This window comes from Hakea prostrata, chromosome 5, assembly GCF_041222555.1.
Source record: "Hakea prostrata isolate BN-2017 chromosome 5, UWA_Hpros_2, whole genome shotgun sequence".
NCBI classification, from domain to species: Eukaryota; Viridiplantae; Streptophyta; class Magnoliopsida; order Proteales; family Proteaceae; genus Hakea; species Hakea prostrata.
The window spans coordinates 18,037,526-18,056,867 of NC_142604.1; the positions used below are offsets into that span (position 1 = coordinate 18,037,526).

A 19,342-nucleotide genomic window follows, 5' to 3' on the forward strand; every position below is an offset into this window, starting at 1 on the left:
GGGCCAGCGAGCCCGAAACGACAAGGCCTCCGCTGGACATGAGCAATACTATTGCTAGACCTAGGAATAAAACCGACATTACATTCAATGAAATACGATCTCAGTGTTGTGATATCTTCGATGATTGGTTGCAGATTCAGGGGGCTAGCCGTCCCAGCATGGTGTAGAATTCGAACCAGCCGCACGGCGTTGTAACAGACGCCAATCCCCCCCAATGGCTCCACAGGCATCACGCAGGCACATGCCTCCCGAAACTGTGCAAAAGCGGCTTGAGATTGCCTGAGGACGCCATCGGGGATATAAAAATACCGGCCCCTTGACATTGGGCCATGGAGAGCCGCACACGAATGATGGCCAGCCGGAGGAAGTGATGATCGGCATAACGGGGAAGTATGGTGTAACCGTATCCGTGGACCTCAACGCGATGAAACGTGGCCCGTGCTACCCTATTGGGGATCGTTTCCCAGCCATAAAGGCGGGCAGCGGATCTCCCGGAGGGTAAAGAAACCCAACCGAGAAGTTTCCTGCTCCCATCGGGGCGACACGGGAAGAGCCAAGCATGAATAAGGAGGGGGGAGCGGTGGCGATGAGATAGAGGAGCGAAACCACACGGCAAAGCAGCCGAAAGAGATGCCAAGATCTCGTCTAAGCCCGGGGCACGGTATTCCCCGCAGCGGGCGCGAGTATCCAAGGGCGGCCCAAACCAAAGAACGAATTTGGAAGCGATGCACCTTCCAAATCAACGCCGGTAGTTTTATGTAGCACCACCGGGATCTGAGGTCGAGGCGCACCATCTCCATGGATCGTGAGAGCGGAGGATAAGAAAAACCGCGACGAGACCGGGAAACAGAGTGGAGCCCGAGGGCAGGGGAATGGAAAGTCGGAGAGAGCAAGTGGGGGCACGATGAGGTCGGATACCACGAGATGCATCCAATGGGCTTGTAAGGTAATGGTGCCGCGTTGAGGGGGCAAAGCAACTGAGTTCCTCGATTTCCATCTCAAATCGTAGGATCGGGCCTCCAGAGACACGAGCCAGGGGGTGAAACCCACGGCCTAAGAGGGATGGGAAGTAAAGGGAAAGAGCACGGGTAGTGGCTCAGACCATAATCTATGTGCAGCTCTTGTAAGGAGGGCCTGGTTTTGTCTTCTTGTGTCCCTTAGACCTAATCCCCCCGCATCCTTTGAGGAACAGAGTCTTTTCCAACTAACCGGGGGTTGAGAGCTTTCTCCCCGAAGAAAGGAAGGACCAAAGCCCATGAATGCTCTTCGGAATGCGAAAATGGGCACAAGCAAATTGCGGAAGGGCCATTGCACCGATAAAGACTCTACCGACTTGGGAGAGCAACGAACTCCAACCCCATCTTCGGTTTAATTTTTCCGTGAGAAAACCAAATGTAGAATTTTTTGAGATCCCTATTTCCGGTGGTAATCCCAAATATTTCGTTGGTTCTTTTGTGTAGGATACTTTCAGAATTCTAGAGAACCACCGTTTGAAACGCACAGGAGTGTTGGGGCTGAACACCACACTTGACTTGTCCGTATTGATGGTTTGACCACTCCCTCTACAGTAACATTTGAGTGTGTCTTTGAAGTTTTGGACGGCATTGAGATTCAGTTCCGAAAATAATAGAGTGTCATCCGGGAACAGTAAGTGGGAGATTGTTGGTGCTCTGTTCTTGATGGGGATCCCTTTGATGGAGCCTACTTGTTCTTCTTGATGGATCAGGCCACTAAAACCTTGTGCACACAGGATGAATAGAGCTGGAGACAGAGGATCACCTTGGCGTATGCCGCGAGTGGGTGTGATTGGGCTGCTGATATTTCCATTTATCAGTAGGTTGTATGACACAGTTTTTACACAACTCATCACCAAAGAGATCCATGAATTTTGAAAGCCCATCCTTACCAGTAATGCTTTGAGGTATGTCCACTCCACCTTGTCATATGCCTTTTTCATATCGAGCTTCAGACCCATAAAATTTTTTTTTCCTTTTTTCCTCTTTTTGATATAGTGAAACAACTCATGTGCCATGAATATGTTATCTGATATCTGCCGGGAAGGTATAAAAGCTGACTGGAAGGGGCTGATGATTTCTGGTAAAATCTTCTGTAACCTCTTGGCAATGATTTTTGAAACTATTTTGGAGGCGACCCCGCCTAAACTGATAGGCCTGAATTGTTCTGCATTTTCAGGATGTGGCACTTTTGGGAGGAGGCATATATATGAAGTGTTGAGTGATGGGTCCATCGTACCTGTAGAAAAACATTCTAACACAAAGTTAGTCACGGCTTGGCTGGTTGATTGCCGAATTTGCTGGAAGAACACCGGTGGAAGGCCATCAGGGCCTGGTGACTTGAGTGGATTCATATCGAACAAGGCAGCTTTGATTTCATCCTGTGAAGGAGGTAAGCACAATGTCTGATTCATTTCCTGAGTAATACAAGGTTGAGTGGCAGCCAGGATTTTCTCCATATCCCTTGGATCAATCGGCTCTGAGGTAAAAGCTTTTTTGAAATGATCCGTAATAATATTTTTTATCTGATTCCTCTCCGTAGTCCATTCTCCCCTTTCATCCTTGAGCTTTAATATTTTGTTGGTTTGTCTTCTTTGTAAAGTTGTAGCATGGAAGAAGGACGTATTGTTGTCTCCCTCTTTCAGCCAATCAATGCGGGATTTCTGAAGCCAGAGTTGTTCTTCACGAGACAATTCTTCCATTAGCAGCAATGACAAGTTTTTTACTTCTGTGGTGAGAAAACTGTCTTCCTTTCTTCTATGAGCCAGATGCAGTTCAGCAGTGATGCGTTGAATATTGTTCTGAATATTGCCAAACGTAGATTTGTTCCATTCGCAAAAAGTAGATTGTGTCTCACACATTTTTTCCCCAAGTTGTGTAGCTCCAGTTCCTGCATGTGATTTATTCCAGATATTTGCAGTAATGGTTTTGCTGTCTGAGTGTCGCAGCCATGCCGATTCAAATATGAAAGGTCTCCTGCCTTTTGTGATTCCACCTTCTAAATCCAATAGCATTGGAGTGTGATCTGATCCAATTGGAGTCTGAACAAACATGGTAGCTGCTGGATATATCGTTCTCCATTGGGAGTTGCCTAATCCCCTATCGAGTCGAATCCGAATGGCTGCTGCCCCATCCCGGTGGTTAGACCAAGTGAAGATGTTTCCTTGAAATCCCAAGTCTAAGAATCCACATGTATTGAGCATTTTTTTGAATCTATCACAGTCATGAGTGATGTTCCGGGACCCTCCAGATTTTTCTCGCCAGCCCAGATGTGCATTAAAATCACCGATAGCCATCCATGGTTCTGATCTGACTTCACCAATATTTTCTAGCTGTGTCCAGGTAAGGTGTCGGTTCTTTTTGATGGGGTCTCCATAAATGAAAGAGATGAAGAATGGTGTCTCATCCAGGATAGAAATTGTAGTATCAATCATCCTCTCGGTTGCTGATAGAATGGTAATCTTGATATGGTCTTTCCAGCAAAGAGTCAAACCACCGGCCTTATTAACAGGTGGGAAGTGAAAGGAAGAGGGAAATTGCAAAGTATCGACCACATTTTGAACCATTGGGGTGGGTTTGTGAGTCTCCATAAGAAAGATGATATCAGGTTTCTCAGATTTGTTTAATTTTTTGAGATATCTCTGAGTATCCGGGTTGCCCAACCCCTGGACATTCCAGCTTAAGATCTTTGCCAGTGCTCGTGGTTGACTGGATTCAGTTCCACGGGCATATCCATTAAAAAATGCTGGTTGATTGCATCATGGTCCATAGGGATGCTTGGGGATGAACCAGGGTTGTCGTGTATGTGCGGTGAGATAGTTTCTGAGGAAGAAGACGATCTGGGGGGGGTTGGAATGTCGTTGATGTGTAAGGCTGTGGCGGGTTCTTTTATGAAACGAGCTCTTTTTTTCTGTTTTTGGGTGGGGCCAGGTGGGTTAGGTTTGGTTGGACCTGATAGGTTATGTGGTGTGTGATGTGACTGACGGAGGAATATCTGGTGCTGGGTTATGGGGAAAGTTGGGATAATGGGCTTGGGCTGGCAGTCCAGTTTGAGAAATATATCCGTGAGGTTGAGATGGAAGGGCATGGGGGCCCAACTGTTGGATGGGTAACGGTTGTGGATTCTGGGAAAGGGAGACACCCGACAAGTGGGGTAGTAGGTGGAGCATCTGGTGTTGCCAAAAGGCCAATGGTGGCATGAGTATAGGGGGTTGGGATGGTTCCGTTAGGTCATGATTGGGGTTTATGGGTCCTGGCTTTGACAGATGTAGCAGCGCTTCTTCATTGAGTATCTGTTGTGGAGCAGAGTTAACTGAGGAGGGATATGGGGAGCCATAGTATGGTATCGGGTAGAAAGGAAACTGGGTCAGAGGGAAAGGGATTGGCGATGTAGGTGGCATGGGTTTATGGAGGCCAGGTGTTGGGTCTGTGATGGTAGAGGGGAAAATTAAAACCAGCCTGGCATCGGTGTTGCAGACCGTACTCATGGGTTCAGCTTGCACTGTGGCAGAGGTACCATTCTTTTTTCCTGGCGGAGTACAGTTCTATCGGGGTTCGTTACCATCGCCGGTGAGTTGTACCGATTTCATCGCGGTTTCTACTAATCTGGATGCCGGTGGGATTCCCCGGAGATGCTCGCCAAAGATGACTGTCTCAAAGTCCTCGCACATAGCCTGTTGGTCGCATCCATGGAGACGCTGATGTTCCGATTGGGCATCAAACAGTTTGTTGCAGCGAGAGTCTTCATGGCCGATCATACCACAGCAAGTACAGTATAATGGAAGCCTTTCATATTTGAGTTGCACCGTGGAGGTTTCACCATTTTTTCGCTGTATTTGCAGCGAGTGGTGGATGGGCTGGTTGAGTTTAATGGTAGTTCTAACTCTCCCGTACCGTATCTGTTCACCAAACTGGATGCCCGAAATGGTTAATGCCTTTTGGGGAGATCCGAGCATTTTGGCAAGTTTAAGCGCCACATTTGGGGTCGCCACCTCCTGGGGAATATCGTGGAACTGTATCCAGATGTCGAAGTGATCGAATTTCCAGTGCTTCTCAGCATTCCACCGTTCTAACAGAACCAGATTGGTAGCCACCGTCCATGGACCCTCATTCAATACATTCTTTAAATCTAACTCATACTCAAATTGAAATAAGAATATTGTATCTGAGAATGGAATTACCTCTACCTGAGCTACGGTGTTCCATGCTTTGATCAAGCCCTCGGTAACCGCTTGGGTTCGAAACCGCTTGCCTTCAACAATCTTACCAGCCAGTGTGTTGTTGGGTGTAAAACAAGGGCGATTATCCTCTTCCTCCTCCAGAATAAGGGTAGTTGGGATTGGTCGGATTTCTGGTGGGGGTGTATTGGAGGATGAGGCCATTGGAATGATTGAGGGTTGACGCCGTAGTACCCCGGAGATAACACACATCAATGTAGGGTTGGTAGAGTGGTAAGATTCATATTTTTAGTTGAGAGGTTCTGGTTTTTAAGGGTTCGGAGTTCAACAAAAAAAAAAGTACTTGAGGTTGAACATGTGGGTTGGGGGATTTGCACGGTAATTATTTTTGAAAACGATGGTGGTTCGTGTAGATTTAAAAGCTCAATGGGTGAAAATGAAATTAAACTAAAGTTAAACTATATGAAACCGATTAAAATCTCACTTTTTCAGCCGAAAATTGAATTGATTGATATTTTAAGTCATCTTCTTATCATTATTATTGTATGTTCTAAATTTAAATTCTTCATGCATGATGCAGTATGAGGTAGTTAAGCCTTTATGCTCATCTCATCCGAACCACAATGTGTTTGTTAAATCACATAATCCAGAAGGAAATAAAAACCACTTCATACAATGCTTGGAAACACCAAATTGACAGGACAAGTGAACCCTACTACAAAATCTTCTCTGGACAAGCCCCTCTTCTTCCTATGTTATGAACCCTAGCCCAAAGAGGCCAATTTGTTTGTGTCTCTTCATGGCCAATGTTATCTTACCACACAAGGTATTTCAGCTACTGTCACATTGCACTCGAAGAAATACATGTTGGACCTTAGGAGAGAGCGTTAGTTATTCAATTTCTTTGGAATGGGTAGACTCGGCATGGAATTTTTTTTCCACAGAAGAAACTTTGACACTTAAAGAGGGAAGGAACTAATAGATTGATACCCAAAACCTTTGCAAAAGTCTTAACATGAATGGAATTGTACACCAAGTCGTATCTTCTTGTGCCGTTTTGTGACTTTAATGAGCTCTCACATCCTAGTTTTTAATCTGCAATTCAAATGCACCATGTCTTGGGATGGGAAAAAAATTGTCTGCTGTGCACAGCAGTGCGGCACCACAAGTCGACACGTGGCTTATTCCTATTAAATGGTTCAGATTAGAAGGAAGAATTTAAGTGAAATTGACCCACCTTCTTACCCATTTTAACAGAACCCGTTTTGTGACCCGTTTAAATATGGACACAATGTTCCCTCTCCTCGGTCTCTCTCGCCCCACCATGAGATTGAACTGCTGCCTGGGGTCTTCTCCACCCCATTTTCCTCCATAATCTTCCTTATTCTTTTGGCATCTTTGTGTTTCCCAGAAACTGCATACATATTGGAGAGTAGAACATAAGCCCCACTATGACGTTCTAACCACATAAGTTTCTCTGCTGCAACATTCTAACCAATTGATAGAATCAAGCATTTCAACGTCAACCAAGATGACGACAGCGAAGAAGCAGAGGAAGACAATAGCATGAGATCTGAGAAATGGAGATTGAATGGCTCAAGAATTTCTGCAACAGCTTCCATTGGCATTGAGAACTGGAATGCGAAAATCAAGATTTTGTGATTCTTGTTTATCCAAAAGAAAAAGCTCGAAGTATTGAAAACAATGGACTTTAGGCAGGTTTCATTTTCACATCGAGAATTGAGGCGTTTCAAGTTATTTAGATAGTTTATGCTTAATAATCAAGTTAATCTATATTTTTCTTTGATCGGTTTCGCTTCAAGTTAATCAAGTTAATGGAGAAGACCTCAGGCAGCAGTTCAATCTCATGGTGGGGCGAGAGAGACAGAGGAGAGGGAACATCATCGCCGAAAAACTTTCCAACTAAAACGGAAAGAAATCAGTGTGTCCATATTTAGACGGGTCACAAAACGGGTTCTGTTAAAATGGATAAGAAGATGGGTCAATTTCACTTAAATTCCTCCTCCTAATCTGAACCGTTTAATAGGAATAAGCCACGTGTCAACTTGTGGTGCCGCACTGCTGTGCACAACAGAGAGATGTGCACAGCAAAACGATTTTTTCCCCATGTCTTGAGGTACTAATCATTGTTTGTACTTAAAAGCTACTTTTAGCATAGAGATGAGATTTAATGTTAGAATGACATTGAGTGTTGATTCTTCAATTGTTTAATTGTTTCCAGTAGAGTGCTTTGATTCTTCAAGAGTTAAGAGCTGCTAGTTTTGTAATAATCCTAGCAACTCTCTTCTTATATTCAACTTTTCCCTGTGTTTATCATCACCACCACCTCCTATTATTTATAGTTCACAAAATAAAGAAGCTGATAGAATCAAGAGCCACAAAAGTACCAATGGTAATATGTGACAATTTGAAGGCTACCACGAAATATGGTCTACCACTCTACCCTATGTGATAACCTAGAAAAATGACATGTATTGTTTATCAGTGAACAAAATAACTAAAGACCCAAAAAAAATTAAAACCAAGGCAAAAAATGAAGATTAGACATAAAAACAAGGCCACTCAAAGATGATCCGCGGAAATAAAAGTATCTAAATGGTCTTTCATTTTCTTTAGTTTATCTATAATACATGTCACATGAAGATAGTAAAATAGAAATTAACATTTAGATTTCTTGACTTTTTTAACAACATAATAGGGGTAGAATCCACCTATAAATATTGAAGAATAAATAAAAAGGATAATTATTGTTGCCCTCTCTGTTATAGCTTAATTACTACGTTATCTCTTTTGAAATTATTAATCAGCCTTGGACTTTACCTATAATTATTGTCCCCCACATTAAACTCCGTTAGTTAATGATGATGTGGTATTTTTTATTTATTGAAAAATTTCAAAATAACCTTAAGGTTTTATTGTACTTCTTTATACTTTATATTAAATTACATTATTATCTTAGTAATTAAAAAAAATTTCTAATTTGATAATTCCTTATTTTTTTTAGTTTTTTTATATTTACTTTTCAATTTGGTATTATTTTTTAGTTTTAGTTATTTACTTTCCAATGTGATGTTATTAATTTTAGAAAGTTCTTACCTCCATTAGGTTTTCATTATTTACTATCTAAGTTAACGTTATCAATTTTGAGAAACTCTTTTTTCTTAACCCAAAAAAATAATAATTAAGATATTTTTTTAGTTCAAAATAATAAGAATAGAAGCGTAAAATTGGTACTTGATATTGTTCTTTATAAATGAGGAAAGTATTATGTTTTGACTTCATAATTCAAGAAGAACAAAATAAACATTAAACATTCAAATGTAATGGTCTCTTAACACTGTTTGAACTGAAGGGAGCAACAGTAATTTCATAACTAGCAGGGTCCTTATAATAATTAAGCTATAATATTGGGGGACAACAGTAAAATAAAAACTCTAGTAAATCCAATGGGCACAATTCCTTATTATGTAGTTGAAAATTGTCAGAAAAGCAAATTGTTTTTTTTTTTTTTTTTTTAGGGAATGAGGTTCATCCAGGCCAGCTTGCGCTCACCACGACTATATCCTCAAGGCGCTTTTTATATAATTAATATAGGCTGGGCTTTGCCCCAGCCCTAAGGGGTTTTCGAACTCCACCCTCGAGGATAGGTCATCTAAACATACTCTAATATTTAACTAAATCACTATAAGTGATGCTGTCTTAATATAATGTGGCATACATTGACTTAGGGCCAACCAACCATAAAGGACGGATCACTTGGGACCCAATCGAAGGCTGCCAAGACATAGGGCCTCTCATTAAAAAAATTAAAACATGCCAAAGCAAGACTGTGATTGATTGATATCTTATTGTTATTACAAATTCTAAATTGACATTCTTCGTGCATGTTGCGATTTGAGGTAGTTAAGCCTTAATACTCATGCTAACGACAATGTGCTTGTTAAGTCACATATTCTGAAAGAAGCTCTTCACCCAAAAATCGTCACATTAGTGGACATCTGCAAAAAAGCTTGGAAGCACTAAATTGAATTGAAAAGGCACTTTTGCAACAAAGTCTTCTTTGTAAATCTCCTCTTCCTTATATTATAAACTCAAGGTCGAAGAGGCCAATTTGCTTGGCGTCTTACTATAGAAAGCACTCCAGCTATTGTCATATGCACTCAAGTACATACATGAATTGGAGCTTAGAAGAGAGGGATGATTATTCAATTTCCTTGGAATGGGTAGACTCGACAATTTTTTATGGTAAGAGCTTTTGCATCCCTTCATCTCTTGCAGCTTAAATAGCTGCACAACATAGTTTTAATGGATTATTGTTGATTTTTATTTATTGATAGAATTAATGTTCTTAAATCATAAGTGTGTTCTATTATGTTATTTTCGCATTTGCATTTTGAATAGCACTTTCACATCTAAATAAATAAATACTCTATTTTTTTTTGTTTTTTCTAGAGTAGTGCACAGGGAAGCTAACTAATGTGCTGCTAATTTTTTACAAAACATGCATATATCAATGTCATATAAAAAATTTCCCATGTCTTTTATATTCTATAATATCTCAAGTGTTTTTGTATGGTTTTGTTGCAAAGTTTTGACCTAGATGTGATATGTAACTAATAAGATCAATTTTTAAGCCTTAATCAAATTTTCTCTCTGTGTATTGTTATACTTTATTTCTACTGACTTCATTATTTTTTCTATATATTTGTTTCTTTTTTTTTTTTTTGGCAGATGAAATTACAGGTTGATGAAATCATTAATGTTAATTTCTTTAATAAGAGAAAAATACAGGTTGCATGCTTTAGTGGAACTTAAACTCTAGATTGCACGTTTTAAGCATTAAATTATAGATTGCATACTCTCAAAATTACAAGTTGTACACTCCTAACATTCCATCCAAATTTTGTTAAGTCTTGAGAGTGTATTCTCATTGGCACCTACAATGGTACAACAGAGAAGATTGGGATCTCTTGTGGTCCAAAATGTTGATGTAATCGTCAAATTTATATAATCTACTACAACCAGAGCCTCAAATATTATGGTAAAAGGTTTAACAAGTTCTGCCAATATTTGGATAAGTTCCTAATATCATCTTGATTTTGAATAGTCCAACTCAAAAAGAGAACAAGAGAATACCAACCATCTTCCCTCAAAAGGCCATGAGATCACCGAAATTGTGCATCAAAAAGATTGATCCCGCAAAAAGTCCAACAGCTCGCAACAGTTTCTGAAAAATATCAGAATTAATCACCATACTATTATCAAGGCGACTCAACGATTATTCTCGGCATTGATAAGAAGAATATTTATATATATTAGGTGTAAAAGAATTAAAAATAAAAGTATCTAATTGGTCTTTCATTTTCTTTAGTTTATCGATGATAATACGTGTCACATGAAGATAGTAAAATAGAGCATTACATGGAGTGTGGAACCTTTAGATTTTTTACCTTTTTTAACAATATAATAGGTGTAAAATCCACCTATAAATATTAAAAAATAAATAAAAGGGATAATTACCTTTTTTTTTTTTTTTAATGATGATGAGGCTTTTCTTATTTATTTAAAATTTCCAAATAACTTTAAGGTTTTATTGTAGTTATTTATACTTTATATTAATTACATTATTATCTATTATCTTAGTAATTAAAAAAAATTAATCCTAATTTAGTAGTTCCTTATTTTTTTAGTTTTTTTATATTTACTTTTTAATTTAATATTATTTTTTAGTTTTTGTTATTTACTTTCCAATTTGATGTTATTAATTTTAGAAGGTTCCTACCTCCATTATATTTTCATTTATTTACTATCTAATTTAACGTTATCAATTTTAAGAAAATCTTTTTCTTAATCCAAAATAATAATAATTTAGGTAGTCTTTTTTTTTTTTAATTCAAAATAATAAGAATAGAATCGCAAAATTGGTACTTGATATGACTCTTTCTAAATGAAGATAATATTGTATTTTGACTTCTTAATTATAGAATGACAAAATAGACATTAAACATTCAAATGTAACGGTCTCTTAATATTGTTAAAACTGAGGAGACCAATAATAATTTCATAAAGAGTAGGGTCCTTTTAGTAATTAAACTATAATACAGAGGGACAACAATAATTATCCTTAAATAAAAATAAAAATTTCAGTATATCCCTATTGGCACCACTCTTTATTATGTGGTTGAAAATTGTCAAGAAAGCAACTTGTACTTCCGTGATAGAAAAGTAATCGAGACTTCACCCCTAGAGGATAGGTCATCTAAACATACTCCAATATTTGACCTGATCACGAAGTGCGGTATGTCTTAATGTATAGTGGCATGAATTGACTTATGGCCAACCAAAACCATAAAAGACTGATCACTTGGGAACCAATCACAGGCGGCCAATACATAGGGCCTCTCATTAGAAAATTAAACCATGTCAAAGCAAGACTGATTGATTGATTGTTATCTTATTGTTATTACAAATTTTAAATTGACATTCTTCATGCATGTTGCGATTTGAGGTAGTTAAGCCTTAATACTCATGCTAATGACAATGTTTTTGTTAAGTCACGTATTCTGAAAAAAGCTCTTCACCTGAAAACCGTCACAATAGGGGACATCAACAAAAAAACTTGGAAACACCAACATCAAATGAAAAGGCACTTTTGCAACAAAGTCTTCTTTGTAAAGCTCTTCTTCCTATATTATAAACTTAAGCTCGAAGAGGCCAATTTGCTTGTGTGTCTTTACAATTAATTGTGTCTTACTATACTTCCAGCTAGCACTCAAATACATACATGAATTGGAGCTTAGAGGGGAGGAATAATTATTCAATTTCTTTGGAATGGGTAGACTCGACAATTTTTTATTGTAAGAACTTTTGCATCCCTTCATCTCTTAAATAACTACACAACATAGTTTTAATGGATTGTTGCTGAATTTTATTGGTTGATAGAATTAATGTTCTTAAATCATTAATGTGTTATGTTGTGTTCTTTCCATATTCACACTTTGAATAGCAGTTTCACATCTAATAAATAAATAATTCTGTTTTTTTCTTCTTGATTTTGACAAAGGGGTGCCTAATTTTTGGCTCACTACAATGAAGACTAATGAAGTGTTGGCTGAGGAGATATGGTGATAAGATTGATCGTAACAATAACAACGTAATATTGAATCGAATTGATGATACATGTTGTCATTTCTAATACTGAGCACCAAAATCATGTTAAATTTCTTCTTTGAGTGAGGTATCCATCTGTCAATCAGCCAGAGATCCAAACAAATGAAAATTAAAAAAAATAATAATAAAATAAATAAATTATGCACCATCAAAGAGAATTTCAAGTATTATAGATCAAATGTCATCTTTATGATAGTGGACACACAGTATGGAATCTTTGCTTCAATATGTGGAGAAATCTTTATTATGGACTTGAAATTCCAAATGATTTAATATGGAATTTTATTGTGTATGAGAATTATATATTGTATTTCTTTGTAGACTATGATATTACTATATCAAAGAAAATACTAGTTCCATTATAAATATGTAATGACTAATTCAATAGAAGTGCTGAACTGATCTTGTCTTTCTTCTTTGTATTCTATATTTTCTCTTAATTTATAACAGAAATTTTATTATCAAAAAAAAAAATTAGGAATCATCTAAAACCAATTTTACTTTTCCCTAAAAAAAAAAAAAAAAACTTTTTGGTACCAAAACCATTCTCAAAATAAGGAAAAACATAATTTTATTCTTCTTTTAAAACTTGTAAGCAAGGGACAATCCTTACCAATAGATGAAGGAAAGGATAAGAAATAATAATCAAAATTTCCTCAAATAAATAAATGACTTGAACCATTATCAAATAAAAAATAATAAACAAAGAAGCTTCAAGAATTGAATTAGGCAGTGCTCATCCTACTTAGGGGAAAGATTGGTAATAGTATTCCATGCCCTCTCTAGAAGATTGAATTTTCTAGTAAAAGATACGTTGGAAAGATTGTTTTAACACATTAAAATCCAAATACTTAGGGGATGGTATATTCTATCTTAATTTTAAAAAGAAAAGGCGCTTGCTTATCATGAATGAAGAGTTTCTTAAATCAAGAACCACTCACTACAACCGTAAGTCAATGAAAAGGAATCCTGTCCTCGTTCATATTTCAGCTATGATAGTATTTACGATCATGTTTGGATGAGATAAATTGGAAACTAATTTCTTCGCCAACTATCTTGTTCCTTAAGCACCAAAAGAGAAAACGTCGGAAATAGTTCAAAATAATGATGATGAATGCTATGAAATAGACCGAGATATAGATTCTAATTTATTGGATGTACTGTACTTCTTTTCCATTTTCTTAATTAATACAATTGATCCTTTACCTAGAAGAAAAGAAAAAAAACCAAAACCACTCACTCTAAAAGGTACTTTGTTATGAATAGAGAATTTCGTAAAGAAAAAAAAAGGGATAATTACTATTGCCCCCCTGTACTTTGATTTTATTACTAATGTATCCCCTGTATTTTGTAAAATTACTAATCCAACCTTTAACTTTGTCTATAATTACTAATGCCCCCCTACTGTTAAGTTCCGTTAGTTTATTGATGATGTGGCATCTCCATATTTTTTAAAAATCCCAAAATACCCTTTTACTTATCTCTTTACTTATTTACCCTTTTGTCAAGTTACAGTAATACCCTTAATTAATTGTAGAGAAAAAAATAATCATAACCCGCTTTACTCTAAAAAAAATACCAAAATAAAGAAATAATAATTGAATAAAATTAAAATAGAAACCGAAGAGGAGGGAGATATAATTCAACTCAAATTTGGAAACCGAATATCACCTACTTCGTTAATTCCATCCCCGGCAAGATTTTGTGGTTTCGTCAAGGGGGAGAAAGGGAAAAGTCAAACCAGGGAGGGAGCAAAAAAAAAGCACACCCAAAAAAAAAAAAAAAAAAAAAGGGCCACGAGCAGAGGAGAAGGGGGAAACCAAAGAAGAAGTAATAACAAATAAAAAGGGAAGGTGGAAAACAAAAACAAAAAAAGAAGAGGGAAAATGACATTAATTGGTGAAAGGGGGAGACGGATTTAATTTAAGAAGGACAAAGGGAATACAAAAACAAGGCACAAACCGTATAAGGAAGGGGGAGAATGTAAAGAAGGGTTTTATTAGTAATAAAATCAAGAAGGGAAGTAATTATCCCAAAAAAAAAGTATAGAGAAATGAAACTAGCTTTTTTATCTTTTTGAAGCCAAAATGTAGAGATACCTAATAAAGTCTAATCTTCAGCAAAAAAAAAGTCTTTTCAATGAAAGCAATTACAAGACATAAAAATGAACATATAGATGATAAGACTAATTGGTTAAAGCTTCATGGTCCATATGGTGTTGGATGACTTGCCAACAAAAAGATTGCCTCTACTTTTCGTCTCTAAGCACTTGCAATAGAACTAACTGGATGAGAAAAAGTTAGAATCAACATAATTTAGAGACTAGAAACTCTTCTTGATTCCTCAATAATTGATTCAATTGTCACTTTATAACTTGATAAACATTCTTAATAGGACTAAAAATCAGGTTTAAATGCTATGTTCACAAGGAGAAGCTCTAATGGTGGCTTTATAAAAGAAAGGAGGAAAAGTGGAAATTGATTTGTGGAATTGCTTAATTGATATAGAAAGAGAACCATATCTTAGAAGTAATCTTAATTTCCAGTAAAATTAAGAAAACCACAGAATATCTCAAATCACATCTTTTTGTTTTTTATTATCAAATAATATGATTTAGTTGTCAAGAGATGAAGACAACTCACAAAGAAGCTGAGAAAAGATTTTTGAACACCATGTTTGTGAGCTTGACTCAAGTGCGTACTTCATATCTTATTTTTCTAAATTTCATTGATGAAGTTCATTTTCTCTTGCCTGTGTCCTAGATAAGGTTTAAAGTATCACATCGAGTATCATAACGGTCATGTGATTTTACAGAGACGTATCGAGATATATTATAATGTATTTTGGAGTAATTTTATAGAGAGACTCAAGATATATTGTATCGGTTGTGTTCAATATGGATAGCTAGTATCGTACGTATGTATCGTGGGATACTTTAAACCAAGCGGTTTCGAGTATTGTATCGGTCATGTGATTTTAAGAGACGTATCATCCTGTATCGAGTATTGTATAGCTCTGGCAAATGTATTTTTGTGTGATTCAATGGAGAGGGGGGGGGGGGGGGGGGGGTGGCAAAAAGGGGGGGGGGGGGGGGGGGGGGAACCCCCCCCCCCCCACCAAACAAAAAAAACCCCCCCCCCCCCCCGAAACCAGTATCCGAGATGTATAATAAAATTGCTACATAATCTCTTTAATTTCTCTATTAGGACTTAACTAGGCACTAACTAAAAAGTTGTGGGACAGACATAATTTTGTTTTGGGCTACATGTAACTTAGGTCACTTAAGGGCCAACAAGAGTTTCTAACCCAACATAAGTGAGGGACACTTAAAAAACTCTATTTTTAAATATATGACATCAAAATAATACAATACAATTTTTAGTTATCATCTCAAACAACACGATAATGCTTTTTAGTTAATTTTTCTGGGCAAATTGAGCTTCGTCAACTCTAGCTTACGTGCATCTTGATTATATCCTCAAGAATAGTTTTATATGAATATTTAATTATATAACAAAGTTTGCCCTTAACCCAAGATTCAAATATTTAACCTTATATTATGAGAATTATGTTTACCAACTACGCCAACCTCTTATTTAAATCTTTTTATATGGTATCTCAATTCCTAAGCTTTCCTGTTTGGTACCCATTAATCATAATTTTCTCTTGGTTGTTCTATCCAACAATCTAAAAGAAGCGATGGGGTGAGACGGTGAGTAATCCTAAAATAAAAGCTATCCTGATGATGTAATCGTGGTGCGCGCAAACTGGCCCGGATGAACCTCATATCAAAAAAATAAAATTCAACTTGTTTATCCTTTTAACTTTTAAACTAAGGATATACCCTCACATGAAATAGTATAAAAATAAAAAATAGAACGTACACATTACCATCGCTGGTGTGTATTCTAAAGCTCCTCTTCAAATTTTTATTTTTAAAGATGATTTATATAACTTATAAGAAATAAGGGATGGGAACTATTAGAGAGGATCAAACTTTAAGTCACTACCAATTGAGCTGACCTTTGATGATAAATTTTTGTTTCTTGTCATATGAGTATTTTTGACCTAGTTCCCGTATCATAATATGTAGACTTTTCAAGATTCAATGGTTGTAATCTCTTGTATCCTAAAACCTTATGAACCTCTACCTCTTAGTTTTTTGGTTTTTTTTTTTTTTGTTAAAGTATGAATCTCTAGTTGACTATGTGTTATTGGAAATTTACACAGCCCCGTCTGTTTTAGATTCAAAAGGAACATTGAAAAATGAAATTTAGAGATAAAACTTCTTTTATGAATTACAGGTAACAAGAGCTCCCAATGGAATCTCTCCTCCTTGATGAGCTTTCAACTCTTCAAATAACATATACCAAAAGAGTTGTTTTAGCTAACTTGAGATCCTCCACTCACAAAGAGTTGTTGATGAGCTTTCCTCACATCTATCCATCACATATTTGAAAGGTAGCCTACCTTTTGGACCACTTTGTCAATGTTTGGAAATAGGTGTTCCTCCTAAATAAATGGTAGAAGGATGTGAGGAGAGCATAACCCTCTACACGCAATGATGGAGGAGCCGAACTCACTTTTTTTTTGTTTATAATCCACCTCCTCTCCACGCAGTAGACCATCCCCCCACCCGCTGGGTTAGGCTGCCCATATATAGTGAGCAAACCATGTTCAACCCAATTCTGAGGGTGGGGAAATGGAGGGATGATGTACCTAGATGAAAAGGACATGAAACCTTTGGTTTTCTTCAAAGAGTTAGCGGATGGAAAGACGATCTACCTGAGTGGAAATGATCCTAACTCATTTTAGCTTCTTATTTCCTTGTGGAATTGTAAATCTATTGCATGACTTTGACATTAAATCACTTGGTAGTTGGTATTATTATTATTATTATTATTTTAAGAAAGTATTATTGTTCTTTTTAAAAAGGCATTGATGAGCTTTCAACTCTTTTTAGTAACATATACTATAAGAGTTGTTTTAGATGACTTGAGATCATCCACTCGCAAAGGTAAAGGAACATGTTTTCATCACATCTCTCCATCACATTTTTAATAGGGAGCCCACCTTTTGTCTACTTTGTCAATGTTTAGAAATGGATGTAAGGAGAGCATAACCTTCTTCCCGCACGGACAGAGGATCCAAACTCACTTCTTTTGGTTTTTAATCCACCTCCTCTTCACTCAGTAAACCGTCCCCCCACCCTCTAGGTTAGGCTACCCATATACCATGAGCAGACCATATGTCAACCCAATTCTAAGGGTGGGGGAAGGAAGGGACCCAAATGGAAAGAAAATGAACCCTTTGGCTTTCCTCAAAGAGTTAGGGGATGGGAAGACAATCTACCGGAGTGGAAATGATCCTAACTCATTTTATCTTCTAATTTCCTTGGAATTGTAAATCTATTGCATGACTTTGACATTAAATCACTCGGTATTATTATTATTATTTAATAAAGTATTATTGTTCTTTTTTAAGAAGGTATTGATGAGCTTTCAACTCTTTATAGTAACATATATCATAAGAGTTGCTTTAGCTGACTTGAGATCATCCACTCGCAAAGGTAGAGGAATATGTTTTCCTCACATCTCTCCATCACATTTTTAATAGGAAGCCCACATTTTGTCAATTTTGTCAATATTTGGAAATAGATTTTCTTCCAAAGCGTATGGCGGAATGATGCAAGGAGAGCATAACCCTCTTCCCGCAAGGACAGAGGATCCAAACTCACTTCTTTTGGTTTTTAATCCACATCCTCTCAACTCAATAGATTGTCCCCCTACCCTCTAGGTTAGGCTGCCCATATACCATGAGTGGACCATATGTCAACCCATTTCAGAGGGTGGGGGGATGGAGGGACAATCTACCCGGATGGGAAGGACATGAATCCTTTGGTTTTCTTCAAAGGGTCACGAGACAGGAAGATGATCTACCTGGGTGGAAATGATCCGAACTCATTTTAGCTTTTGATTTCCTTGTCGAATTGTAAATCTACGGCATGACTTTGACATTAAATCAGTTGGTAATTGGTATTATTATTTTTTTTTAAGAAGGTATTGATGAGCTTTCAACTCTTTTTAGTAACATATACCATAAGAGTTGTTTTAGTTGACTTGAGATCCTCCACTCACAAAGGTAAAGGAATATATTTTCCTTACATCTCTCCATCACATATTTAATAAGGAGCCCACCTTTAATTTACTTTGTCAATGTTTCGAAGTAGATCTTCCTCCTAAATGTATGGTGGAAGAATGTGAAGAAAGCATAACCCTCTTTCCGCAAAGACAAAGCATCCTCTCAACTCAGTGTACTGTCCCCCCATTCTTAGGGTTAAACTACCCATGTACCATGAGCAGAGCATGTGTCAACCCAATTCAAAGGGTGGGGGATGGAGAGACAATCTACCCTGATGGAAAAGACATGAACCCTTTGGTTCAGTTCCTTCTTTTATATATTATTTTTTTTTAAAAGAAAGTATTATTGTTCTTTTTTAAGAAGGTATTATTGTTTCTCATTTCGAGGTATTTATAAAATAACCACACCAATATTACCAACGAAAAAAACAAATCATACCAAGTGCGATCAGATATGAAGCACGTGTCAAGTATATGTGCACCGTATGATACGAGAGAGCGGTTAATCCGCAATCAGAAATCCACCTAACTGAAAGAAGAAAAAAATTCCAAGTTCCAACTACCACCTCCGGTTCTCAACCCTCCGATTGCGATACAAACGAATCCAAACCCTCCAATGACATCAGCGGCTGGTTCTGAGGAAATTTTTCTCTCTTTCTGTTCCTTGTGTGTCTCTGACTCTCTCTCACACGTAACCATCGTGAAGATACAAACCTCACTACCTCGGCCTACTTTCCATGTCAGCATTCGAGAATAGGGAATATATCCAATACTGCCTACCCAAACAAAGCATAACTAACGAACTCTTAAAAAGGCGGAC

General features: G+C 37.3%; 1 protein-coding gene across 1 annotated transcript; it reads right to left on the bottom strand.

The window, feature by feature from the left end:
* Window positions 1-4,558: 4,558 nt before the first annotated feature.
* LOC149015566 (uncharacterized) lies at window positions 4,559-5,395 on the bottom strand. The gene has a single exon (XM_089156556.1). It carries the CDS (start codon window positions 5,393-5,395, stop codon window positions 4,559-4,561), a length of 837 nt encoding a protein of 278 aa, XP_089012682.1.
* Window positions 5,396-19,342: the final 13,947 nt, after the last annotated feature.

Excerpts from the sequence above, each read along its gene's own strand:
- LOC149015566 (XM_089156556.1), bottom strand. The coding sequence starts at position 5,395 with ATGGCCTCATCCTCCAATACACCCCCACCAGAAATCCGACCAATCCCA.